This window comes from Phytophthora infestans, genomic scaffold (assembly GCF_000142945.1).
Source record: "Phytophthora infestans T30-4 supercont1.8 genomic scaffold, whole genome shotgun sequence".
NCBI lineage: Eukaryota > Oomycota > Peronosporomycetes > Peronosporales > Peronosporaceae > Phytophthora > Phytophthora infestans.
Window position 1 is genome coordinate 2,604,768 of NW_003303751.1, and position 27,009 is coordinate 2,631,776.

Sequence of the window (27,009 nt, forward strand, 5' to 3'; positions counted from 1 at the left end):
CAAGGAATAAAGTCCTCACCTGTTTAAAGCCCTCTCTGTCACTTTCGGGCGGCACTATTAAATATAGTCCGGACTCTAATACGGCGCGTCCGTTAGTACATGTACGTTGAAGCTGCTAGCGAAACAGTACGACTCGCAGTGTTAATTAGCCAAAATGCGGTGTTCCCCGCTCATACTTTTGGCGCTGCTACTGCGATGTGATGCAACAGATGCGGCCTGTGCTCGTGGTGTGTACAATAGCAAGATCTGTTCAGGACACGGGACCTGCAACACCCGTAACCTGTGCGAGTGCGACGTTAGACACTTTGGCTTTGACTGTTCGCAGAGTGAGTGAGCATCTACAGATATGGCAACATAGAGCATTACTCATAAACTTTACCGGGTGTGGCAGAGCGCTGTCCGCTAGGGCCTGCATGGGTGGCTCCAGCGCGAGCGATGGACGACGCCCACTACGTCGTCGAGTGCTCGAACAAGGGACTGTGCGACCATGAAGAAGGCAAATGCACATGCGACGAGGGCTTCATAGGCTCAGCCTGTCAACGCAGTACGTATATATCGGATACTGACGATATTCACAGTATCGGATGTAACTTGCTGACCCCCCCCCCCCCCGATGACGCTTAGTGAAGTGTGCCAGTGACTGCAACGACGTTGGGCGATGCATGTCACTCAAAGATCTATCGGAAATGTATGCGGTGGGCACAGAACCTTTGTACGACTCGGCGTGGGATGCAGATATGATGTACGGGTGCAAGTGTAGCAAAGGATACCACGGTTACGATTGCTCATTGAGTACGAATTATTTACTTTGAGAAATGTGAATTTGGTGGATTTGAACTCACACGTTTCTTTAAACTTTTAGAATCTTGTCCACGTGGAGATGACCCGATGACAACAGGTCAAAAGAATGAGGTGCAGATTGTGCAGTGTACTGGCACCGGAGGATCGTTTTTCTTGTTCTTCAAAGGGCAAAGCGCGGAAATATCGTTCGACACAAAGCTGGAAGACTTTAAGAAGATTCTCACTACGATCAAGACACTTTCTACGGTCAAAGTCACGTTTGGCGGTACAGCAACAACAGTTTGCACTAGTGGGACGGCAAACCCTATCATGATCGAGTTTATTCAGGACTTCGGACCGTAAGTGCGGCTATACGAATCCTTAAGAACCTTGGTATCTGATTCTGGCTACTGTGTGGACTAGGCAATCTCCGATTAAAGTGTTAGGAACGCTCAAGGGTGTCGTTTATCTTATGGGTGGCAGTGTGTTCGCGACCTCCGCAGGTGGCATTTTAGGCGGACGAACCTCGGTTCAAGGCACTAAGGAATGGGAATTCTGCAGCAGCCGAGGAGATTGCAATTTTGGTTGGTGCTGCTCGTTTTCTCTGGTTAAACTTGAATATTCTTTACGATATTATTGTGACAATAGAAACGGGTCAATGCAAATGCTACACCAGCCCCATGCCGGGCTTCCGATCGAGTGACGGCTATGGAAATATTGGAACGCGAGGCGATTGCGGATGTGCCAACGATAAAAACTTGTATGGCGGGCCGATCTCAGCCTGTGTGGGTGAACTCGTTTGTAGTGGACACGGCTACTGCACCGGCTCGCCGTCTTACAAGTGCGTTTGCGAGAAAGGCTGGACGACTGGAGATTGCTCGTCGCGTAAGATATATAGTTATCTAGACTAGAAATCCAATGCGGTGACATTTTTTTCTTACTTGAAAAATTGCAGGAAAGTGTCCGTCAGGGCCATCGTGGTTCACCACTCGGTCAGTAACCAATACCGTACACAACCAGCGGTCAGAGTGTTCTGATGCAGGCATTTGCGACCGTACCACTGGTCAGTGCTCTTGCTACACTCCATTTGAGGGCTCTGCGTGCGAATTTAGTAAGTACAGAGAGGTGGGTAGCTGCAAGGTAGAGTTCTAATTTGTCATCGCTGCACTGCACAGTGAAATGCCCTGGGGATCCTGTTTGCAGTGGCCACGGTCAGTGCATGACCATTCGTCAGTTGTCGCTAGAAGCAGACTCAGACTCGCCCTCGCTAGTCTTTGACTACGGCACAGATCCAAACAACGTTTTAACCTTCGACCGCGATAACATTTTGGGCTGCAAGTGCGATCCAGGTTACGAAGCCTACGACTGTAGCAAAAGTGGGTTATCACTGTTTTGATACTTGTTGTTTTTGATTAACAAGAACTGTTTATGCTTGAATAGGGTCCTGCCTAAAGGGGGACGATCCTGTCACAACGGACCAAGTCGACGAGATCCAGCTGCTTAAGTGTACTGCGACTGGAGGCGTTTTTCGTCTTCAATATCGCACCTTAACCTCGGTCGATATCCCATTTGACGTAACGATGGATGATCTTCGAGATATCCTCATGATTTCCTTCGGCTTTGAAGATCTTGAGGTGGAATACTCTTCCGGAACGAAAGCGTGCTCAGCTCCAGGGTCAGCTGAGAACATAATCACTATTGCCTTCCCACTCGAGCACGGTGACATTCCACCGCTAAGAGCGGAGACGACGGGGCTTACTGCATCAAATGGAGCAGTGAGCGTCGTCACCGCTGATAATGGAGTTGCGATACATGGCGTGGTAAGCCAAAAGGGCACAAAGGAAAACGCAGTTTGCTCCAACAGAGGCTACTGCGACTACAGTCAAGGTATCTGTTTGTGTTCGCTAGGATATGGCACAAGCGACGGTCGGGGAAATCAAGGTAATCGTGACGACTGCGGTCATATAATGCCGAAGGTAAAGCACTTGGCTCAGGGTTTAGCCATGAATTAAATTCATTTTTTGATTATACGTTATGAAGCTTATCTTCGAACTTCGATTCGTAGGCTTGACGTTTCCGTTAGTTGACTGAAAATGAACCCTCATAAAAGGTATCCCAATTAGAAACGTAAAGGGTTTCTGTGAAAGATACCTTTTGATTCGCAAAAAGTTATTGAATAACTCACTTCAAGTGCTGTCTATGGCGCCTCCCAGCCCCGTGCTCCTCTCGCCTCGCACCAGGGACACCAGCAGCCTACACAGCACTCGCCCAGGCTTGGATGACGGTCGTCAATAACGTGGAATCTCTCACACCCGAGCTCCTGGACTCGTCTGATCCATGCAGCGAAAAGTATTCGGCGGAAGACAATGAAACGTTCTGGGCGCTGGTGCACCAAAGATATAGTGCAAAATTTGACGATCCTGCTGATGCTGAAGATGCTCAGACTTTATGCTGGCAGTGGGAAACAGTTCGCACAACTATCAGTGACTTTAACGGGATTTTAACAGAGATATGGCCAAAAGATCCGGCCAAACATTTGTATAAACTGCCAACACAAGACCGTCACAAATTATTGACACAGCCGCAGATCCTTTATCGAGACAGAATGGGAGAAAGCTTTGAGTATTTGGAGGTGTGGAATTTGCTGACTCATCATGCCAAGTGGGATCGGGTACTCAAACCTTTGATACTACGAGGTAAGATTGGAAAGACTGCAGCTACTACCGATGCTGAAGGGAAAACACAGAGATCACAGGGTGGGGATAATATCACAAAGAAGCCGGAATCGGCCGCTCAGGATCACTTACTTTTAACAATGGAGTTTGCCACACAACATCGTGGAGACTTGAAGACACGAACAAAGAGACCAGCCAGCATTTCATTGCCAACGCCGTCGTCGAATCCGGAAATAAGGATCACAGGAGCCAAACGGAGAAAGAGGATGCCGACGAGAGTGGAGCCACCGGTTGATTTGATGGACGAGGGCGAGGAGACTAGCTGTACAGCTCTGTTGGGGGCTACCGGTAGGTGTGGGAACGCCAATTACATTCAAGTCGAAGAATTGAGTCGCACGTCTGAAACTATTTCCTGTGTGACGCCTGATCGCTCTGACAAATCGAAAGCAGCTGCGGGACACGACGGAGAAGACGATTCTGATAGTGACTCTGGAACCTCAAGTGAGCCTGAAGGGCTTCCAGTATCAAAGGATAAAGACGCTGAGCTCATAACAGAAATCGAGACACGAAAACCCCTCAAACAGAGTGAACAAACTACCGAGACAGTGGCCGTCACGCACTTAACATTGGCGTGGGCTAATGTTTGCTGCAGCTGGGCACAGATGTCACCACGACTTGAAGAATCGAACGAGTGTTTTTGGCTCCACGTCTCGAGTATGTACTTGGATTTAGTAGTGAAGCGAGACCGCCCGAGTGGCATCGAGTTCGTCCTGAAACAGCTCTGGTATGAGATGCGAGCGGAAATTGTCGTCTTCCACACTCTGTACGAGGAAGAGCTGAAGGGCGACACTTCTGTCAGCCGTACAAACCGCGAATCGATGGTTTCGCGTGCCCAGGAGGCTTATTGGTCGCGATGTGGCCAATGGTTCAAGTATCGCGCTGCATGGGAAATCCTGGAGCGACACAAAGACTGGGAACATACCCTGAAACGATTACTACTACTCGGTTTGGATAAGTGTACAAGTACTACAGATAGCGATGCCTCCTCTTGTAAGTTGACCGGAAGCATTTTACAAGAACCTACCGATAGCCATAACCATGAAGGAGAGAGTGATGGTCCCGATGATCTTGTACTTGTGCCAGCATCGGAGTCTTCTGAGGTTTCAGAAGACGTGAATGACGGGAAGCAGAAGAACGCAGCGGTGTCGGAGGGGTGGCTGAAATGGAACACTCGTTTGTTGGAACTGCAAGTGATGACACGAAGCGAGGATGGGTTGAGCCCCGAAGCGTTGGAGTATCTCCGCCTGCGTCGACAACAAATTCTGGAAAAAGAACAGCTGCAAATGCATTTAAGCAAGCCGCAGACTGGCTGATAGTGTTCAATTCATTTCTTGTTTATTATTTTTTGTCGACTTTACTTGTGAATTCGTTTTTTTCAGAAGGAAAGTTGAAGTTTGCTACATTTGACCTCAGTATGCCCAACCAGAGGTATGCAAAAATTGATTGGAGTTGTTGGATTGCCAAGATTGTCAATCACAATAATTGATTGTATCAAGATCGACAATCACAATCTTAGATTTTCCCCTAGGTCCTAGAGCCTATTAAATAGAAGCACAAATTTTGTGCTTCTAGAGCCAATCCTCCACGGTAGAATAGCGTTCCGCCAACCAAACGCTCGAAACCGAGCCTACGAGCGAATACCCAATTTTCTTTGGTGCCATTTTGGTCGGCACACCTTTGTAAGAGAGAGCTGGAGTTCGCTGCGTGGTCATTATCTAATTTGCCACATACTTGCAAAGTCAGCGACCAGCAGCACACCATGAAGAGCGCCGAGATCGTCAACATACTCTACAAGGGCCCAGTATCTCGCTCCCGATGAAGATACTGATGAGTCACCAACATTTAAAAGCGGACTAGCTAAAGTTTAAGCTGGTGTAGATTCGTCATTGCTGAGAAACGAGCGTAAGGCTTTGCATCGTCTATCTGTCACCTCTCCGCTGCAATCATAGCCAGCTGTTGTCGTAGCAGCTTCTCCAAGGTCGAAACGTAACCGTGCCGCCGAGGATCTGTATGAAAAGCTTAAGAATAGATCACGCACACGCACAGGACCACAGTCGAAATTCAACGACGCAATCTGGATTCCTGCAACGTCCGTAGTTGCTGAGCGTTTTTTTTACCGTCAAAAGTTCCGTCGGGTATTTGAGGAAGCGCATGAGCCACGAAAATCTCGAGGTGGTCATGTACTTGAAGCTGAACAGGGACTTAGTGACACTTGCGGACGTATCGAAGGCCATTGAGCAAGCTAAAACCATCTAGACTAAATATAATCGAGTCAACAGAGCAGCGCTCACAGAAGAACGTGGTTGCATACGACGTCTTCTTCGGGTTGTTTCGCAGCATCGCGCATACCTTACAGGATCGCTGGCGGCGCTTCGGTACACCATTCACCGTCACCCAATCTTCTGATTGCTCGAGCGCATGTGAAAGCCGAACGGGTGTTCTTATGCGCTTCTGGGAGTTGGCAGGCGGCGTCACATCCACAGTCTGCTGCCTTCAGTTGAAGAAGTTGGTTATACAGAATGCAAAACCAGTCGCCACGAGACATCGCAGGTGTGCCAATCGTGCCGTCTCCCTGTGCAAAATATACGCATTCACTAGCGCTAAATCCACAAACTCCAAGAACAAACACTTGTAATACTTGTGAACCTTGTAGACGTCTGCAATGAGAATCTCTGGTGGCGGAGCTGGACATGGACGTCCACTCCGCCCATCCAGCGCTGATAATCATTGACGGCTACCGGACATGGAACCGTTTCCGGCCCAACTCTCTTTACATTTCTCTGGATCGACGAGATTGTCATGGCGGAGACGGTGCACAAGTAGTGCACGGGTTTGCGATCCCACCAGTGAAACGCTACCATGCTTGGGACTGCCGTCAAACGGGAGAACAGGAAGGAGCCTCGAGGAATAGCCACAGGTCTAGTTTTCCGATGCTCTCTTACTTGTTTGTCAAATCCAAGTCTATCGGACATTATAGTCCCAACCACGTAGACACTCATACTTAGCAGCTCGATGGCCAGCAGAATCGATTAATAGAAATGATCCACAACCACAAGATGCCACGGGTGACGCTGTTTTGACTCCAGAACCATCTTCATGTTTCGGACGACTGCTGCAGCGCCTGTCTTGTGATCAAATGAAGTGTCTCCACCTTCTCCTGCGTTGCGCTTTCCAGCATACATCTCAAGTCTAGTAAGTGACGACATAGGCAGTCAGATATCAGTACCGAACCCGTCACTTACGACATTAGCAAAAACAACAGACGAACCTGTGGTAGTAGGCGTTTCTCAAATCACACATCATACACATTTTCGATCCGTACCGATGAGGCTTATCTGGCATGAAAATGCGAGTAGTGTTGCGCCTGGAAGTGGATGAAAGCACCCCTTCGTCGAAGGAAAAACAGCAGGAAGAGTCCATCCAGACAGAAACCGCTGCTGCAGCTTGTCGATAACTGGGCGAAGTTTCCACAGTTTGTCGCGTGATCGATCTGCCTCGATATCTACGAAGTGTAAGTCTCAAAAAAAATCTCCTGGCACCTGTTGTGCCCCTTGAACCGCCCGAAGTTACTTGTGGTACCGCATTGTCCTCCGTCATTGACCAGTGAGCTGCAAAACCTCTCTTCTGTGGGCACAGCATTCGAGCGATGAGAATGCCAATGACATGCATTACTTTGTGTGTCTGATAGCCAGCTTTTTCCTTCAATCGGCGGCGTACTTGCGCCAGTATCTCTTTCCGACGAGGTCCATGTTGAACAAGGATGGCTTGGGCGCGTCTCTTGATTTTTTGCTGGCAGTATCGGTTCGTCTCCTCCGTGATTATAATGCACAAATATTTTGGTAAGAAATAAAACAGCGTCAACTGCGGCGAATGACACTGGCTGCGCAACTCAAGGACTGGTTCCGCGTCTTCCATGTTGAGCCCCGGGTAGGGGCGTATGTCTTCCTCATACAACCCCGACCCTAGAGACCAGGTCATCCCTCGTAAAGCAGCAGACCGCTGCTGCGTTGCACCCGTCGGCAATGTGCCGCTTCCAATCTGAAGCGACTTCACGAACGCATTGTCCATCTCCACAGCGTCGTTCTCTGTACGACGTCATCGCTTTCGTTACTAATACAGCTGGCGTCGTCGTCATCATCCACGATTTCGCAGGACGTACATACCTCCAGTCTGTCTGCATGCCGCTGGATCGCTTGGACGTTCATCCGGCTCCGCGAAGCTGACGCCACAAATGGCGAAAGTTAATGTCTCGAGCCACTGCGGCTACGGCGTCTGTTTCTCCACAGGCACTGGCCCGAATGCGCGCCATCTTGCGAATTCTAGAATGACTGGCAGCTGTGTTCCTTCCGTATCTGCGAATCCCTTTGACCCGTATCTCTTTCCCCATCCCTACCCCTGTTGTGTCTCCGCTCACTTTCCCTGTGGCCTTTCGCATCTTATCAATTCGAAAATATACTAATTAAAGTATTGCTCGAGCCATTTTCTATTGTTGCACGCCGTACGTCGTAAGATACGACATATATATTTTTGTATGGCATAACTTACGACGTCGGGAGGGAAGGGGTTAAAAAGCGTACTGGGCCGCCCTGGTGTTTTCTGGGACAAAGTGTTAGCCACCTACTCTTTGCCCCATCCAGAAAGGTGGATGAGCTGCTTGCTCAGTGGCAGACGATGGTGCAGTCGATGGGCGAGTTCTTAAGGCTATTTGAGAAGAAATACTTGACAAGATCTCCACGCCTGAAAATGCGCAAAATATCCGTAATGGAGGGCCAACTCGACCTGAAGATCATAACGCAGAGCCACGTAGGACTCTCAGATGAAGCGGTGGAGTATCTACGCTGGCAACACCGTCTTGTTATCGCTAAAGTGCGACGTCAGATGCGCGGCGTCAACGCGGAAGAAGTGTAGGCCAGACAAGGGGGATATTATCGGTTTTTAATTACGCTCTACATGTATTGCAATTTTCTTAGTATGTGCCATCCCTCTATTTGATTGGAATACATTTCCTTATTGAAAGACCTATTACACTCGCTATTAGCAAACGAGCTCGTAGAACGTTTACTGTTAATATTAAAATACATGACTATTTATTACCACTATGCACAGTATAAAATTATGAATTCGACGGGATCGATAAAAACAAACTGTAGCGTCCGCGCATACACTGCACAGTGTGTCCTTGAGCACTCGATCGACGCGCTCTGTCGGTGTGTGGATGGTCCGCAGCACCACGTACGTGGTCGGCGCAGCTACCAGTTGTTGAGTTTGCACTCAACAACGCTGTGCACGCGTCCACGGGGCTCCCGCCATTCTACTTGAACGGCTTCCGTCACCCAGAGTGCCTCTCACTCTTCGAGGAGACACTGACTCCTCCATTCTAACTGGGGAAGAGGCTCGGAAAGCTCTTTCCTCCCAGGTCTCAGATGTGAGACCGGTTTCGCTGCGGAAACAAGTAAATTCCTTGGTGGATACCAAGCTGAGCGCTATCAGCAGGGTCCGCGATGCCATGGCAGCGGCCCAGGACAGACAAAAGAAGTACTCTGACAAACCTGGAAGAGGAAACTTAAGTGTATTTAAAGTGGGGGACTTAGTGCTATAAGACACGAGGAGCCTACCGCTAGACACTGTCAGCTCTGGCGGCAGAAACAGGCTAAAGCACCGCTGCATCGAACCATTCGCAATCCTGGTCAGGCATAGTACGTCGTACACCATCGATCTGCCTAAGTCAATGCCGACGCACCCGACGTTCTATGTTAGACGTCTTAAGCGGTACTTTGATCCGCAGGGTGTTGCTAACTCACAGACCCACCATGGCCCAGCTCCTCAAAGCGAGGGCGGGCCACAGACGTCGACGAAGGCGTCGGAGCAGGCACCCAAGCCTCGGTCGGAACGGCAAGGCTGCGGCCAAGACCGTACACCGGAGGGGCTCCGTACGAACGGACCCCGAAGCCATACGTCAAGTACGCTGCAAACCCCGGGTACGCACCATACGCGTACGTCTGGGAGTGCGCCGAAAGCGGGTCTGGACGTGGCAGCAGAGCCTCGAAACGTCGGATCATGCGGAAGGTCTCGTCCAGATCGGACGAAGAGGCCCGTCGGTCCACCCGCAGATGCAGGCACGCGACCTCACGCTCCATCAGGTCCAGGCGGCCCGCAAGACGAGCGAGCTCGCCCTGATTCCCGACCTGGGCGGCATCACCGCCAGTCCCAAGGCCAAGTGCAATTATAAGCACAAGGACGCGTTGACGAAGGCGGTCAACCTCAGGGCTCTGTGCTGGATCCGCAGGAAAAGCACTCGGACAAGGGTAGCGTTCGGGAGGTGCCGAGTACGCGTACTCGTACGAGGGCACCTACGCCCCTGCTTGACCTGAAGGGAGCAGTCCACTACCACGTGGAGCGGATCCTCCAGGAGCAACGGTGTCGCGGTAAGCGACAGCTTCTCGTGCAGTCGAGGGGTTATGCCTACTCCGAAAATGCTTGGGAGCCGATTGAACGGCTCCTGATTGACTGCTGTCGCAATCTGGGAACAGAAGCTGTGGCAGCTTCATAAGTAGTCTGGGGCTTCTTGCCCGAACGTACACTTCTTCTTTATATTTTGGTCGGTAAACCAAACCTTAGTGAGGGAGGATGTATCAGGGTACGTAGCCCTAAGTGTACTCTTAGTTACATGAAGTATAACACGTCACACTTCGAAAGTATGACACGTCATACTTCGGGATATTTGGTACAAGGTACCAAGGTCGTACGAGGCCAGCCATTGGCTGATGACATTGACTTTCTATAGGTGACTTATAGTTTGTATTAAAGCCAAACTTAACCTACCTATAAATATACTCAGCTTACAACCTACCTTAAATTGGTCACTTCGCTCCCTTAAAGGGGACCTGTGAACTGCCGTTCACTGAGAGTTTGTAAGCTCTCGGAAGCCAACTTCCGCCAGCGCAAGGTGCTGTGTGACCCCGTCACACGTTTCTTTGCTGTGACTTCTGGCACCAATTCGTTTTCTTTCGCTGTGAAAAGGATCGGATTCCTGTCGTCTGCCACGAATAACAAATACTTTTGAGAGCAACAAAACAGGGTCTGTTGAAGCACAAGTGGTCTCTACTCTATTCAACCGTATGTTGCTCACGTAATTAACCAACGAATTTCATAGATGAGCCCTTGGAAATAGTCATCTTGGCGAACGCTCCAATCTCAACGTCTTTGACCGACGATTCTTTGTCCTCGAAGAAGAATGCGTTCGTAAGAAAACTCAGAGCGTCTATCATTTTTATAAACGAAGAATAAAGTGCAGACAATCTCCTGTTTTCTTAAAAGTCGGACCGGGGTAGAACGCTAAGCGACTCACGTTAAAATCCTCTTCGACCGTGAAGTCCACGCCGCAATCATCGAAGCCGTTCTGTGGTGGCTGAAAAACGGAGGGCTCGCCCTTTTAAACAAAAAACGTTATTTCATCAATATCTACAAGAATCTTGGTCATCTTACCAGAAGCACAAGCGATGCCTTGTTCCACCATAATGTCTTCAATGTCGCCCAGTAATCATACACGCTCTCAACGAAGCCAGGGTGCCTTTGTTCTTCGGGCGTGTTTGTGATGTACAAGCTGTTATTGTCCGCATCTGCTCCAGCCGCGAAGAACGAGGTAATGCGGATACCGATAAACCTTCAGACCACCCACTAAAAGGAAGTATGAGTTTTGCGACCTCGTAGCAGACACGGCCACTGAATGTACGCCTAGACAACTCACTCGCGGGGTCCGCTTACTCGTTACAATACTGGGGGCACTTTAAGTATTTAATCAGGTTGACCGCATCACCCCTGTTGGCAGCACTGGGCATCATAATCCAGGTACGGTTCTCGTTATCAAGTGTCGGCTCACTTTCCACAAGTACGAGTTGAAGATCTGACGGAAGCTTTTTACGGTTTGAGCTATGCTCTTGCTGTAGGCTTCCCATGTGTCCACCTCAATGGTGTGCCGCAGAACCTTCCTCAGCAAATCCTCCGGGAGATGCATAATGTACTTAAATAAGTTGAGCTTTAGCTGCGCCTTGCCGGAGAGTCCTTTCGAGCGCAGCAAGAGCTGACCACCGTCTTTCTTGCCAGGATATTGTTTCGGTCCAGCAACAAAAAACACTGAATAGAGCCAATAAATGGCTAAACCACGTCTTTTGTTGACAAACGGCTTTCTTACAATGAGATCTGGAAGCTCCTTATTGTCATCTGATATGATCGAGGGTAGTGCTGGGTGCAGTGCAAATGCGCTACTCACGAACGGCGCCACGTACTCACTGGGCACGTTAACGCGCATCACAAATCCATCCTTGTATCCGCCCGCAGCTTCGCCCGCCAGTATAGTACTGTAGTCGGTATATAATAGCACAGGGTCACACTTTGGCATCACGTACCGTACCTCAAACGTCGGTTGATTGGATGTAAAGTAAAGCTTATCTTCCCCTCAAGGGACGCAAAATAAATTTTATTACTCTTCATTCAGTGAAGAGCCAACCTTAGACGTTTCCGCTGGCGACCATGGCAGGCCTGGACCTAGGCTCGATTAGGGGGTATGACCTATCGTAGTGAGTAAACGCTTGAGAGAGAACGACGTGAGCGCTTGCGTGAGCAGGAGCTTGAACCATAACAAGAGAGAGGGTTGAATACGCATGGCGACCTCGTCTTAGAGCTTAGCCCAAATCTACAAGCGGTACGTTTGATGCGCAAAGTTGACGAGGAAGAACTGCTTTACACAGAAACCAGGAAGTGATGCAATCGGGGGGCGTGGGGGGGGGGTAGCAATACATCACGCTATCACCAACAAGCTCAGACGCAGCCTCCGCGAAGAGCGACTGCTTCGAAAGCAGCACGAGGACGAGTTGTGGCAGCTCGAACGGGAGCATGCACATTAAGCAAACGTCGTACCACCAGGAAACTCGCGTTGGGCCCTCAAGAAGCGTTTTGCCGTCACTGCTGCTGTGAACTGCGGTACTTCTGCCTTAATATGCCCAACGCAGAGCCATGGACACAGGAAGCGGACATGTATTAATGTCACGCGTGCACAAACACTTCAGAAGACGGGCTAACACGAACGGACCAGTCGTCTTCGTTATTCTGGGACCGCGTTAGCGAGGCATTTGCGCAGCTGTCAGACCTGTCAGCCGCTTTATGTAGCGCCTTGCGTTGACGTAAGAAGACAGAGCTGTCGTCGTGACCGAGATCATCTTGGGTCGTGAATAGATAAATTTGTCAATAGTGGTCATTTTGCACTATACATACTCCGCTGGGGATAGCCCGTAAAATGGTACGTAGGGACACATAAATGTCGTTTCTATAAAATGAGTAAACGGTATTACAACAATCACTTTGCACTATCTGTTTTGCATTTTGCAGTACCGTCGGAGATGCTCTAGTAAGGAACATATGGATACTGAAGCATGTCGAATCATCCAATTCACAAGACCAACTTACATGAAAGCGATCGCGCTCGGCAAAATCTGATCGAGACGACAAGCGATTCATGCAGGCGAAATATGCTCCGTCAAATCAGCTCAGACAACACCGTACTATCTCGTATGTGCGATGTTGGCTCTCAGTTTCACTACAATGCTGCAAAGCCCTACTTGAGAGGTCAAAAATCGTTGAAGAGACCACCCTTGTTTTCGCCCGCAGACGGCCGGCTTGCAATCCTTCAAACGAATGTTTGATTATGGTCAGGCGCGTCTGTAAAAAGCTTCCGTGCTTCGATGCGCCAGCAACAACTGCCTCTGCTCGGCTGTATTGCTTTTCCTTTTAAACTTTCTTGCGAAGTGTATCAGATTGGACTGGTGTGGTACGACCGATTAGAAAGGATATTATGACATAGAGGGGCTCTCTCAGTCACGTGTTTGGCCGGAGGAGACCAGCACTTTTGATGTCCAGCCCCAAACACCTCTTCCTCCTCCTCCGACTCCTCTACCAAGGCCCGGTTTGATACATATATTGAAAGTGCCCAGCTCGGGCGGGAATATCAAAAGATGAGCAATCCTGTTCCAACCACTAACACATTTTGGACAGGTTATCTAATTTGACAGACATCCTGTTGCCACATAAGTGCGTTATTTTCCCTGGGGAGGTAAAACGTAGTATGTACGCAAGTGCTTCAAATGTGCGCATTTCATTAGGCTCGATTGCTGATTTTGAATACGCTGTAAAATTGACTTGTATCAAAGCAACTTTTCAGCGTATATATGTCGAATTTCCGTGTTTATTGGTTGCAAGCGCTGCTAAAAGCAATGATCATGAATGTTACCTGCATCAAAGAGCATGTATTGAAGTTTGTGCTCTATCTAGAGTAAGATGTATGTGATGCAGGTACGTCCATGCATTTGAACAGCAATACTATGCATATGTAGCTAGTACTTATCGGCACAGGTTTTGTCGTATCGACAGTGATCAACCCTGGTAAACGTTTCATTTTCCAAATAAAATTGATATAGGAAACAAACAGGGCTAGGGTGGAAAAGAGGGGTAATGCAGCTCTCAATATATCCGAAACGAAGTTTAGTGAATCGCTCTAATTGTAAGCGCTTCAGAGGTTTGCATAACCATCTATACGCAGATCCGTGTTGTTGCCCCCTTGATCGTGCAGAGCGCTACTTTGGTGATAAAGTTGCCGTCGGTGCTGCTTTCAGGATTTGCGAGACTTGACATCCATCCCCATTTTCATTTTATACAGTGCGAAGTGGAAAATCAAAAGTTCTTTGTTTCGTGCCTTTAAGTTGTTTGGTGCCCCAACTTAAAAGCTTTTACGAGTTCTTGTTTGATGCCTCTGTCCTTGACATATCCAAAGCTGCTTGCCTATTAAAAAAATGACTGGCATGATTTGTGATACGTTAAGGATGTTCCAATAAAAAATGAGCTGAGATGAAGGTCAAACTTTTCTATATTTTTTAGACATTGTATCGATTATATTTTCCTGGTTATCTTATCAACAACCGCAGAGATGAATTTAGTTCCATTCGTGTTTTTGTTTTTTAGCTTTTTTTATTCAGAGCTTCCCTAAACACGGTATTAGTAATAAAAAGTTATTTGCCTATCCCAGTCAGCGCATAACCCCAGTAATGTTGAGTTCTATCTGTTTTTGCGTCGATTCCCCAAAGTACAATCACAGCGCGGTGAGTTGTGCTTCTATTGGGGCAAATAAGTGGGAAGTGAGTATTGCGTTTGCAGGCTGTTGGAGTCGAACATTACTCGCGCATTTGCACAGACTGCGTCTTTTCCTGACGGGCTCTAAGCTCGCGCCAAAATTGCAGTTCAAAACACAAACACCATAAGAGTAAAGTGAGCCTGAGTTTTGACAATCACTCTGCATTTCGACAGGGCTCTCGAGTGCAAAATGCGGAATGTTGGCGTACAAGACATCACCGTGGACGTGCACCTACCGAGAGGGAGCATTACGCTGCCTGCGTGATGAAATCTCTGCTTCGACGATTTACCCCGGTCAAAGCATCGTGGTCGCGCTTCAGTGAAAAGGTAATTTCCCTCTAAAGCCAGGGCATGCGGGGGAGCGAATGCTGAAGCTGCAGCACGTGGCCTCGATATATTTCCTGGGCTGAAGCCCTCCGTAGCTTCTTCCTCGTCTTCTGATGAGGAAGACAAGATATCGCTGAGTCGGTCAAGTCTGCTGATCTTTTTGGGGTTAGCCGCGCCGTGGTGACGCTTTTTCAGCGCTTTCCGGCTGCATTTCGCGCCAAAATGAATAAATCGATTTCGCACTTTCCGTCAGAGGTCGGAAATAATAATTGCGAATCAATAGGTTATTGGGGTTTGCAATAATTTTTTTTATTATTATTGGTAGTTGACCATAATAATTCAGTATGGTATTGGACCAATTATTGACAGTAAATAAAGCAAAACGTTCCCTGGTAGGACCCGTCGAGGAAAGAGGCGCGACGCGACGCGACGCCAAGCATGACACAGTATATGTCTCTAGTGAAGATGATACCGGCAACTTCCAACATCGTTGAGCGGCTATTTTCCCAGAGCAAGCTAGTGTTGACACCACAGCGCCGCTCCATGGACCCCACCAGCTTCAAGCAGCTGGGGTTTTATTGTGTCAACCGCGATACGCATTGTAGCGGATGTGACCAAGGAGCAAAGCGAATAAAAAGTCTGCTTGATTTGCTCTAATATCAATAAATACATATTTAATTCTTTGTGGGCTCTGTTATCCTTAAAATAAATCTTTATGCAGTGACTTACATTGATTTGGTTTTAGTTGTAACAATGTAATACGGTCTGTTGGCTACGTATTAAGCTTTCATTTGAGCTTAGAGGCTACGTATTGGCAGAGTACTAGCGATTTACGAAACATCATTCCCCATGCTCTACTATATATCTTGTCTCATCCCACGTATCAATTCAATAAGTATGGATAAATTTGAAAACTGTCCCATAATTAAGCAAAAGAATAGCACAAAAGTATCGACTGTTACATAATTTCGATGAGTCACTTATGCAAAATTATTCTGACAAGATGCCCAGTCAAGAAAACGTTTCTTGACTCTTCATCCACCTCATATTATGAAGGTGATGTTTCGTCCTCTAGATAAGGATTGTAGACCCAGCCTCTGCCTGGCATAGTGCACCCGTTTAGCAGCAACTACATTTTCAGACTTGCCGGTAATGCCACGTAAAAGAAAACGAAGCACGTAGCTCCACGCACTTGCTAACGCCACCCGACAGAAAGAAGATAAAACAAATCTACCTGACAACCTGGAGCAAAGTTTTATGGAACTGAAGAGGAAAGCAGCTGGTGTGGGCCTTTCTTGGAGGCTCTCCATGTAACGGGGTACGTAGCCCTAAGTGTATCCTGGTTACATGAAGTGTGACACTTCACACTTCAGGAGTATGACACGACATACTCCGGGATATTTGGTACAAGGTACCAAGGTCGTTCAAAGCCAACCATTGGTCAAACGACATTGCATTTCTATAGGTAACTTATAGTTTGTATTAAACCCAAACTTAACCTACCTATAAATATACTCAGTTTACAACCTACCTTATTTAGGTCACTTCGCTCTCTTTCAATAAAGAGGGGACCTGTGAACTGCCGTTCACGAGAGTTTGTATACTCTCGGAGGATAACTTCCTCTTGCGCAAGGTGCTGTGTGACCCCGTCACACTTGGTAGCACTTGTTGGTCAATCCACGCCATCGCGGGTAGACTACCTGAACCTCCGAAGTTCGTTGCCATGGATAGGAACGACTTCTCCCATTTGAACGACTCTCAGTTCGAGTCGGATCGGAAGATGGCAGGCATCTTCGGGATGGAGGCCCTGCAGAGCCTGGTGGTGTCAACACCGGCTGAGCAGCTCGAGCGCGTCAATGCATTCGACGCGTACGAGCAGGGCCTCATCGCGCATGTGCGGGAGAACCTGCAGGCTCCGGCGGCGGAAGCAAATCCGCCTCACCCGAAGCCAATACGGCTGAAGGTAAAGCCGTATGAAGGGAAGGAAGGCGAGAACCTTCACTGCTGGGTCCGAGAAGTAGAGCTCGCGATGGACGCGGCTCTGATCTCTACCGAGCAACTGCGTGTTGCTTTTGCACTCTCCAACCTTAGCGGTCGTGCTAAGAGTTGGGTGTACACTCGGGAAGCAACATCCCCTGGATGTTTCACATCCTGGGCTCAGCTGTGCGAACAGCTCCGAGCCGCGTTCCTCCCGGCGAACTACGAGTACCGCCAGCGTTCGCGCTTCCTCGCGTGTAAACAAGGAAGGCGCGAGCTGCACGAGTATGTGCAAGAGATACGGGAGCTCACGACGTCCCTAGTATGAAACCCACTCAATGAACACATCAAGATGACTGTGTTCATGGACGGCCTTCGAGTGGGCCCCGCACGCACTCAGCTGTTCCGGGTGCAGGCAAGCACCCTTGAAGAGGCGATTCAAGTGGCTCTTCAAGAGGCGTACAGCCATCGCCAGGCGCGTACGCCGGCCTCTGCGTGGCCTGGGAGCTCCTTGTCGGCTCCCGGTCGAACAAGCCCCAACGGACCACTTCCCATGGAACTCGGGTCCGCCGAACAGCGTGACATCGGCTGCTTCGGCTGTAGGAAGATGGGCCACTTCAAGCGCGACTGTCCCGCGGAAAGACTCCGCAGACGGTCCTTCCCCAAGCCCGTCCTCAAGGGTCGCTGGCAGAAGCCAGGATCTTGGGGACAGGGGAACGCAGGGAACCAGTGGGGGCGGGGCGCCCTACTGGGGAAGAACTAAGTCTTCGTGATGGGCGCGTACCACGGGGACTTAGCCCCTGAGAGTCTTCGCACTCTCGAATCGGCGAAGAGCAGCGGCGGGTTGCTCGTAGTACACGGATGTGTACGGGGATACGATCAACCCTTTAGAATCTTGATTGACTCTGGGGCGTCGAAGAATTTCGCACGCCGCCAGACGGCTGCTCGTAACTGCAGCAAGTTGTCCGAAGCTTTGAGAGAAAGCAATGGCAACAGGACGGTGTCAGTGCGACTGGCCGACGGGAAGGTCGTCACTGTCCCCAACGTCCAAGTTGATCTGGCTGTCAAGTTTGAAGACTTTGACAGCCTCGAACAGTTCACTGTTCTCTATATGGATCCATAGGATATGATCCTGGGCATGCCCTGGCTTGAGAAGCACGAGCCCTGGATCGACTGGCGAGGCAAGGCAATCGGTTCCAGCCGCCCTGCGCAGTCCGACAGAGCATTGGTGAGTCATGTTCCCACCTCTGTCAGGACCCGGGGCGACCGCGAGGGCTGCCAGGGTACCAAAGCATCCGGCAGATGCTTGGGAGTCGTCGACGTATATAACGACGCCAAGTATGTTTTGATGGTGGCCGCGCCCAGAAGAGGCGTCGGCCAAGTGGGTAACTTAGGTCCACAGGCGGGTAACTTAGTTCCGCAGACAGCTGCAGCTGTCATGAACACTGAGAACAGCGTGTTCAGAGTGGGTAACAGAGTTCCACTCACGGTCGCCCAGACCTTAACTGAAGAGGAAGACGTCGGATACGCTTCCTGTGTGGGTAACACAGTGCCACACGCGGTCGCCCAGACCTTAACTGAAGAGGAAGGCGTTGAACACGCTTCCTGTGTGGGTACAACAGTATCACACGAGGCCACGAGTGCCTCGGATGTCGTAGCGACGTCATCCCTAGACGTGGGCAGCAAAGCTCCCCGTCACAGAGGCCGTCGGCAAAGACACCGCCGCCGCCTCAAGTCGGATCCGAACTTCGTTCCGATCGACGTCGCTTCAAGCGACTCGGAGTTCAGGGCCCGGGCTCCTCCGACAAGGCCGGTGGAAGAGTGTTATCACATCTTCGATGGCGAGACAGGTTTACCCGTCAAGGCATCTGGTGTCCACTTGGAGCCGTTGCCAGAGATTGCAGAGATACTGAACCTCGAGGAAATGACGGCTGAGTCTTTCCTGGCCAACCTCAAGGCTGGCGAGATTGCTGAGATGGTACTCATGAGACCTGAGACCACTCAGGAGGAGCTGAACTCCTCCTCTGTCTTGGACGAGAACGTCCTGGAAGACATGAACAAGCAGCGTCAGGCGCGCTTGGGTTCTGAGATTCTCAAGAACCCCAAGGATCCGGTGTATCCTTTGGTGACGGAGTATGCGGACGTGGTGAGCAAACACCCACCGACCCAACTCCCACCGGGTCGAGGCGTACGGCACGAGATTGATCTCGTGCCCGGCACAAAGTATTGTGTCACGAGGCAATGGCCTCTCCCGCGCGAACAGTGCGAGGTCATTGATGCCTTCTTCGCCGCGAAAGCGAAGGCAGGCATGGTGCGGGAATCGAATCCCCGCACTCGACGCCGACTTTCTGCGTTCGGAAGCCGAACGGAAAGTGGCGTCTGGTTCACGCTTATAACAAGCTGAACAACGCAACGGTGCCGGCCCAAACACCGATCCCACGAAAGGATGTGCTGTTGAACAACATGGCCGGGAGCGTACTGTACAGTGCGCTGGATTTGGTAGACGGATACTACCAAATCCTGATGCGCGAGAGTGACATCCCGCTCACCGCGGTAAGCACTCCAAGCGGCATGCTTTGGGAGTGGCTCGTCTTGCCGCAGGGCTTGTCTAACGCCCCGGCGATGTTCTATCGCCTGGTGACGCAATTGTTCCGCCCTTTGCGTACCTTCGTACAGACGTACTTCGACGACATATTCGTCCATAGCCGTGCTGAGGGAGGCAAGACGGCCATGGAGGTGCATCTAGGACACCTCCGTCGAGTGTTGGACGTGATGCGAGCGAACAAGCTCTACGCCAACATCGACAAGTGCGTTTTCACGTCACCAGAGATTAAAGTTCTCGGTTGCTTCGTCAGCAACGTGGGCGTTCGGGCTGACCCAGACAAGGCCAAGGCCATAGCAGCATGGCCGACGCCCCGATCCTAGAAGGATCTTCGAAAGTGGTTGGGCTTGGCCAACTACCTTCACAAGTACAGCGCTGGGTACGCGGGCTTCGCTAAGCCCTTGTCGAGCCTCCTTCAGAAGGACGTCGACTGGCGCTGGGAACAAGAGCACCAGGATGCTTTTGACAGCATCAAGGCCAGTCTCCAAGAGGCCCCTGTCCTGGCTCTGCCGGACGAGACGAAGCCGTTTAGCGTCGTCTGCGATGCCTCCGATTACGCCATCGGGTGTGCATTGCTGCAGGACGACACGGCTGGACAGGAACGAGTCATCTCGTTCCAGTCCCGGCAGCTCGAAGCCGCCGAGCGTAACTACCCTGTCCATGACAAGGAGCTCCTGGCAATGAAATATGCCCTTGTGAAGTTCCGTGTTCACCTTCTGGGCTCTAGGCCCTTTGTGATCTACACAGACCACGCGTCCTTGAGGACGGCGACTAACTCGCCTCACCTCTCCCAAAGGATGGCGAGGTGGCTGTCCTTCTTCGCGGAATACAACTTCCGCGTCGAATACAAGCCGGGCAAGCTCAACGTGCTTGCGGACGCCCTCTCTCGGCGTCCCGACTATGAGTTGGCCCACATCACGCGGGTGACATCGGATCTATATGATCGGATACGCATGGCGTATCGGGACGATGAGGCTGTCGCGCCTATCGTCAAGTTCCTTAAGGCCGGAACGAGCGCGAAGTCCGACTGGCTCTCGTCGCGACAGCGCTCACGGCTCCACCGATATGAGTTGAAGGAGGGCCTCCTCTATTATCGGGTGGAGCCCACTGATCCTCCACGGGTGGTCGTACCCAACGACGAGGATCTGAAGTTCGACATCCTCGCGGAGGCGCATGACGCGCCCTCCAGCGGCCACTTGGGCCGCGAGAAGACCTTTCTGTCGGTCTCTCAGTCCTTCTGGTGGACCCACATGTACAAGTGGGTCGCCCGATACGTCAAGACATGTGAAACATGTCAGCGGGTCAAACCCGCAGGGCACTCTTCGGCTCCACTACAGAGCCTGCCCGTACCGGCTGATTGTTGGAAGTCGATGAGTCTTGACTTCATCTTTGGGCTTCCCGCCGACGGACACGGCAACACCGGAATTTTGGTGTTCGTGTGTCGGCTGAGCAAGATGATACATCTTGCTCCAGTTCCCGTCACTGTAACGGGCGAACAAACCGCAAGGTTGTTCGTCGATGGCGTGTTCCGCTATCACGGTCTCCCGGAGACGATTGTCTCGGACCGAGACCCGCGGTTCACTGCTGCGTTTTGGAAAACGCTGTTCCCTTTACTGGGAACTCGTCTGCAGATGTCCACTGCGGATCATCCGCAGACAGACGGCCAAACAGAGCGCGTCAATCGAGTGCTCGAGGACACTCTGCGCAGTGTGTGCGCGGCAGCGCCACGTACGTGGTCGTCGCAGCTTCCAGTTGTTGAGTTTGCGCTCAACAACGCGGTGCACGCGTCCACGGGGCTCACGCCGTTCTACTTGAACGGCTTCCGCCACCCCAGAGTGCCTCTCACTCTTCGAGGAGACACTGACTCCTCTATTCTAAGTGAGTAAGAGGCTCGGAGAGCCCTTTCCTCCCAGGTCTCGGATGTGAGGCCAGTTTCGCTGCGGAAACAGGTGGAATCCTTTATGGATACCAAGCTGAACATTGTCAGCAGGGTCCGCGATGCCATGGCAGCGGCCCAAGATAAACAAAAGGAGTACTCAGACAAACAAGGAAGAGGAAACTTAAGTATATTTGAGGTTGGTGACTTAGTGTTGCTAGACACGAGGAACCTACCTCTAGACACTGTTAGCTCTGTCGGCAGCAACAAACTGAAGCATCGCTTCATCGGACCTTTTGCAGTCCTGGCCAGACATGGTGCGTCGTACACCATCGACCTTCCAAAGTCAATGACGACGCACCCGACGTTCTATGTCGGACGTCTTAAGCGGTACTTTGACCCGCAGGGGGTTGCGGACTCGCAGATCCCCCTTGACCCAGCTCCTCGAAGCGAGGGCCGGTCACAGTCGTCGACGAGGGCGTCGGAGCAGGCACCCAAGTCTCGGTCAGAAGGCAAGGCTGCTCCTCGTGAAGTGGAGGGGTTATGCCCACTCCGAGAACTCGTGGGAGCCGATTGAACGGCTCCTGATTGACTGCCCGAAGGCTGTCGCAATCTGGGAACAGAAGCGGCGGCAGCTTCATAAGTAGTCCGGGGCTTCTTGCCCGAACGGGGTACGGTCGATGAATACATACCGTACCCGCGCTCATCGTGAGCGCTAGAAGCCGCGCGCTTCAGGATGTCCCTTGGCAGCATACGCTTGCTGGTCAAGTGGGCAAACCTCACACGAAGATCACGCTGGTCCAGGATGTGGGACAGCTGCTGATCTTCATGGAGTTCCCATAACTCCGTGGGCGAGTACTTGAGAGTCTCCACCCACGCCCAGAACATGTCCTCACAAGAACTCCACGAGGGACAGTTCTCGTGCATAACCCAGGGGTATCCCCAAACAGGATAGAGACCACCCCGGGTCTCGGGCTTCTTACGACAAGTCGTGAAGTCCTTAAGGGGAATGCGGTGTTGCGCGAGAAGCACACACCGAGCAGCCTCCAAGTTGTCGACGAACAACTGTTCTTTCTGAACAAGGGCTCGTTCATAGATGCCCCTAGAAGTGTGGCCGCCCACAAGGCCACGAGGAGCGACGAGAAGCTCTAAGAAGAGGTCAGCCCCAGAGCTCTCCTCGGGAGGCCAATATCCTCTTGAGTTGATGGCAGCTCCCTGGCTGACGGGTGCCGCCACCGAACCCCCACGCACACGCTGGGCAGCTTGGAATTCCTCCTGCTGCTGGTCGAGGTCATTCGAGACCTCCCGGGGATCAACGATAGCACTCTCCTCCTCCTCTTCTTCCTCCTTCTCCTCCTCTTCATCCGAGGAGCCGAAGAGACTCTGATAGGAGCGTCGAGTCTCCTTCTCCTCGCGGAGTGGAGACTTGAAGGCGGTACGCTTCTTTGAGGGCTTGGCGCCTTCGGCTTTAGAGGCCTTAGCGCGCGCAAGACCCTCGGCAAGCGAGAGACGTTTGCGAGGATTCTCTTCCTCATCGCCACCGGCTTTGGGAGCGCCCTTAGCCTTAACGGCCGGACTCTCAGAGCGCACAGAGGTCCTGGGACTGTGATGACCGTGATCACTATCGGGCGACTGCACGCTGCCTTCTTTGTGCTCACTGGGCACTGGGATGTGCCCTCCCACAGAGCCCGCAGGAGCATCCTGAGTGCTCTCGGACTCGGCATCGTCTTCACTGCCCGAGTTGAACTCGCGTTCTACGAACCGAGGGTTCGGACGGTTGTCTGACGACGAGGGCGACGGACGGCGGCGCCTGCTTGCGCGCTTGTCCGCAGCCGCGTCACCCGAGGAACCGATAGCCTCGGAGGCCACCTGAGTAGCCTCCTTGAGTGCAGAGCCTTTGCCGTGAGGCTTAGTGCTCTTGGCCTGCGCCTTACCGGCTGCAGCCTTGGAGCGTGTCTTAGCACCGCTCTTAGTAGTATGTTAACGGTCGAAGTGGAGACCTAGACGAAGAGCGCACATGTTGCTGCTCGAGGCTCTAACTGTGAAGTGAGCCTCCGCCGCGCTCGCGCGGCCAAGTCGATGGTTTTCGACTTTGAGAATGAGAGTTTGTGATGAACACCTCTTCATTCAGATTGGTCGGTAAACCGAACCTAAGTGGGGGAGGATGTAACGGGGTACGTAGCCCTAAGTGTACCCTGGTTACATGAAGTGTGACACTTCACACTTCAGGAGTATGACGTGTCATACTCCGAGATATTTGGTACAGCTTACCAAGGTCGTTCAAAGCCAACCATTGGTTAAATGACATTCCATTTCTATAGGTAACTAACAGTTTGTAATAAACCCAAACTTAATCTACCTATAAATATACTCAGTTTACAATCTACCTTATTTGGGTCACTTCGCTCTCTTTAATAGAAGAGGGGACCTGTGAGCTGCCGTTCACTGAGAGTTTGTATAGTCTCGGAAGATAACTTCCTCTTGCGCAAGGTGCTGTGTGACCCCGTCACACTCCACGATAACACGGACTCAGAAGATGAAACTTCAGAATTCGAAGACCTTTACGTTGCAGATATAAAATACGCTAAGAAAACTAGTCAAGATGGGGCAAGACTATCATTTTGTTTCTTGGGTGGGGTTTTAAGAATTGCAGCCGTCGTCAGGCCTACCACAGAACATGATAGTGACTTTTAGTAATAATGAGCTTGGCGTGGCTTGGCCAGTTGACTATTTTGCCAACATACGCACGGGGATCATGGCTGGTGCAAGAGTACACGGTAGGGCAAGACGTAGCTAGATATTGCTCCAATATATTTAATTACGGCAATTTTTATTATTTGAAGTGCTCATATTGGAATTTTTATTACGGCAAAACTTTGTCACCAATTCAATACAGTATTGTATTTTTCGACCTCTGCTTTCCGATGATACAATTTGAAGGTTTGCAGCTCAAAATGTCGCAATTGCGCCTGGCGCCACTGCGCAAAGTTCGCACACACTTTTTATTATACTTTTGGCTCAATATGTGTTTACGGTACCAATACAGTACTTAGCACCTTGGCTCAGGACGGTACTCGCCTAGGACGCGTAAGCGTATGTCGTAAGTTACACCATTGCGAAGAACTTGGTATTTGTATTGGCCATGTGTTTGCTTTGAGAATTTGAATATATCTTTTCAACAGGTTTTCTAGCCAATGTCGTAACTCATACGGCATTGTGAGACTGCAGTCAACTCTCTAAGTCGTAACTATCTACACATGTCATTAACAGGTGGCTCCGTTGATGCCACTCATTTCAGAAAATGCAAGGAAGAATGTACATCAGTTCAAGATACTTTGCATTCAACCACACAAAGCTAACGACTCAACAATTGACTTCGCATCCAATCCGCACACGTCGGTCCGGTTAGTGGCGTCGTCACCGAGGTTTCTGTCGCCAATGCCTTGGTCACGATGAAGCCGGAGTTCCCGCCGTGTTTTCTTTCGCCTTCGAGCACTCTGACCGGGCCGACGCAGCATAACTCGCTTTCCTAAGTCCGGCGGAACCGCTTGGCCTGCTTGGAAGTCGTCGTGCTAGATTTAAAAACATGTTTTGCGACACCCTTGTAGTCGCCGCGAATCCGGTTGCACAGCCAGCACTTCGCACTGTCGACAGAACAGCGTTCGCAAAAGTACGACGTCGCGTACGACTTCTTGTTCTCTGCCCGCAAGAGTGCCCATACCTTGCAGGACCGCTGTAGTCTCTTTGGGACGCCACTGACGGTAACCCGGGCGTCGGAGTGCTGCACCGAATGCGATAGCCGGAACGGTGCGCGCCTTCGCTTCTGGCTGGAGGAGGGTGGTGTTAGCTGTAACCCAGCAAAAGCTTCGGCATTCACTTGAAGGAGCCGGTTCTGGAGAGCTGCAAACCACTCCGAGCGTTTCATCGCGATCGTCCGTTTCATTTTAGCAGCCTCTTTGTGTGACAAGAACGCATTTACCAGCTCTAGGTCGAGAAAGCCTAAAAAGAGGATTTTATAGTACTTTGAGAACCGCGTGGACATCTGTAGTGAGTACGATTGCAGGCGGAGTTGAGCATAGCGAGCTACTCCGCCCATCCAGTCCTGGTAGTCGTTCGCAGCTGCCGGACAGCCGACCTGAATTGCACCGACTCGCTTCAACTTTCTCCCGATTGTGGACGGTGTCGTTACGGAGCTTGTACACAGGTAGTAAACCGGTTTTCGATTCCACCAGAGGTAGGAGACCATGCTCGAGACTGCGACCGAACGCGAAACGGCAAAAGAACCACGGGGGATGCTAGCTGGACGAGTCTTGCTCTTAGACAGTATGCTCTTGCTGAACCCCAAGCGGTTCGTCATAATTGTCTCCACCACGTAGATTTGCATAGCTAGGAGCTCAACCGCAAGGAGAATTGACGAGTAATAGCGGTCGATGACGACAGCATGCCACGGGCGACGCAACGCTGGAGTCAGAGCAAAATTTAAGTTCCAAACGACGGCTGCTGCTCCCGTTTTGAAGTCAACGCCAGTGTCTCCTCCGTCCATATTATTCGACATACAAAGTAATTAGGATCTGCCACAACTAGTAAGTTACGACATTGAAAAAAAAACAATATAAAATAGCTTGTGGCAGTACGCGGTCTTTGCATTGCATAGCATAAAGCGTTTTGAGCCGTATCTGTGAGACTTCTCAGACATGAACATGCGGGTGGTGTTGCGCCATGACGTTGCAGGCAGCACGCCTTCGTCGAGCGATAATATGATAGGACGAGACCAGTCAGATCAGAAACGCGGTTGGAGCCTGTCCACGACTGGGCGCACCTTCCACAGCCTGTCGCGGCCGTGGTCCGCAGTGTTACCTTCAAAGTGAAGTTCCCTCATGATTGATTGACATCTGTCGCGGCCTATGTAACGCATAAACAGCACAGCATGTATTGCCCCATCCTCGATCACAGACCAATGCGCGGCGAAGCGTCCCTTCTGGGGGCAAAGCATCCGAGCGACAAGAAACCCGACGACATGAAGTATTTCGTGGGCACTGTATGCTTGAGCTGCCCTCAATCGCCTGGCAATTCATGCGGCGGTCTCACGTCGGCGCCCGGACTGGCGTGCAAACAATCATTCTGCGCGCTTGTCTACTTGCTGAAGTTCATAGCGATTCGTCTCAGTAGCGATAGAAACCCATAGCGTTTTTGGCATGAAGTAGAAAAGGCCGAGGATAGGCGAACACCAAACGTCGAGCAGCTAGCCCAGAGGAGTAGCTTCCTCCTGACCCAGTCCGGGATAGGCATGAGTAGTCGTTTAGTACTCCTTCGAAACTGGTGCCCATTGCATAGCTCGAAGGGTTTCCTTGCGAGCCTCCTCAGCCGCTTTGCTTAGTGTAGTGCTGTCAACATTAAGTGAAGCCAGAAAAGATTCATCCATGGCGACAGCAACACTGTCTGAAAGAACGTATTCATCTTCGTCTATCACGTCACCTTCGGAAGCACAGTCGTCATCACAGATGCCGGCACCATCGCCCTCGTCTGAGCTATAG

The 27,009-nt window shown here is 50.9% G+C and overlaps 1 protein-coding gene across 1 annotated transcript; it reads left to right on the forward strand.

Moving 5' to 3' along the window:
• Window positions 1-200: 200 nt before the first annotated feature.
• Window positions 201-2,792, forward strand: PITG_06529 (uncharacterized protein; the record flags this gene model as incomplete). The annotated part of the gene is made up of 9 exons (XM_002998582.1): window positions 201-326; window positions 394-544; window positions 625-792; window positions 863-1,139; window positions 1,204-1,364; window positions 1,429-1,665; window positions 1,736-1,891; window positions 1,956-2,156; window positions 2,221-2,792. 9 exons carry the CDS (start codon window positions 201-203, stop codon window positions 2,790-2,792), a joined length of 2,049 nt encoding a protein of 682 aa, XP_002998628.1.
• Window positions 2,793-27,009: the final 24,217 nt, after the last annotated feature.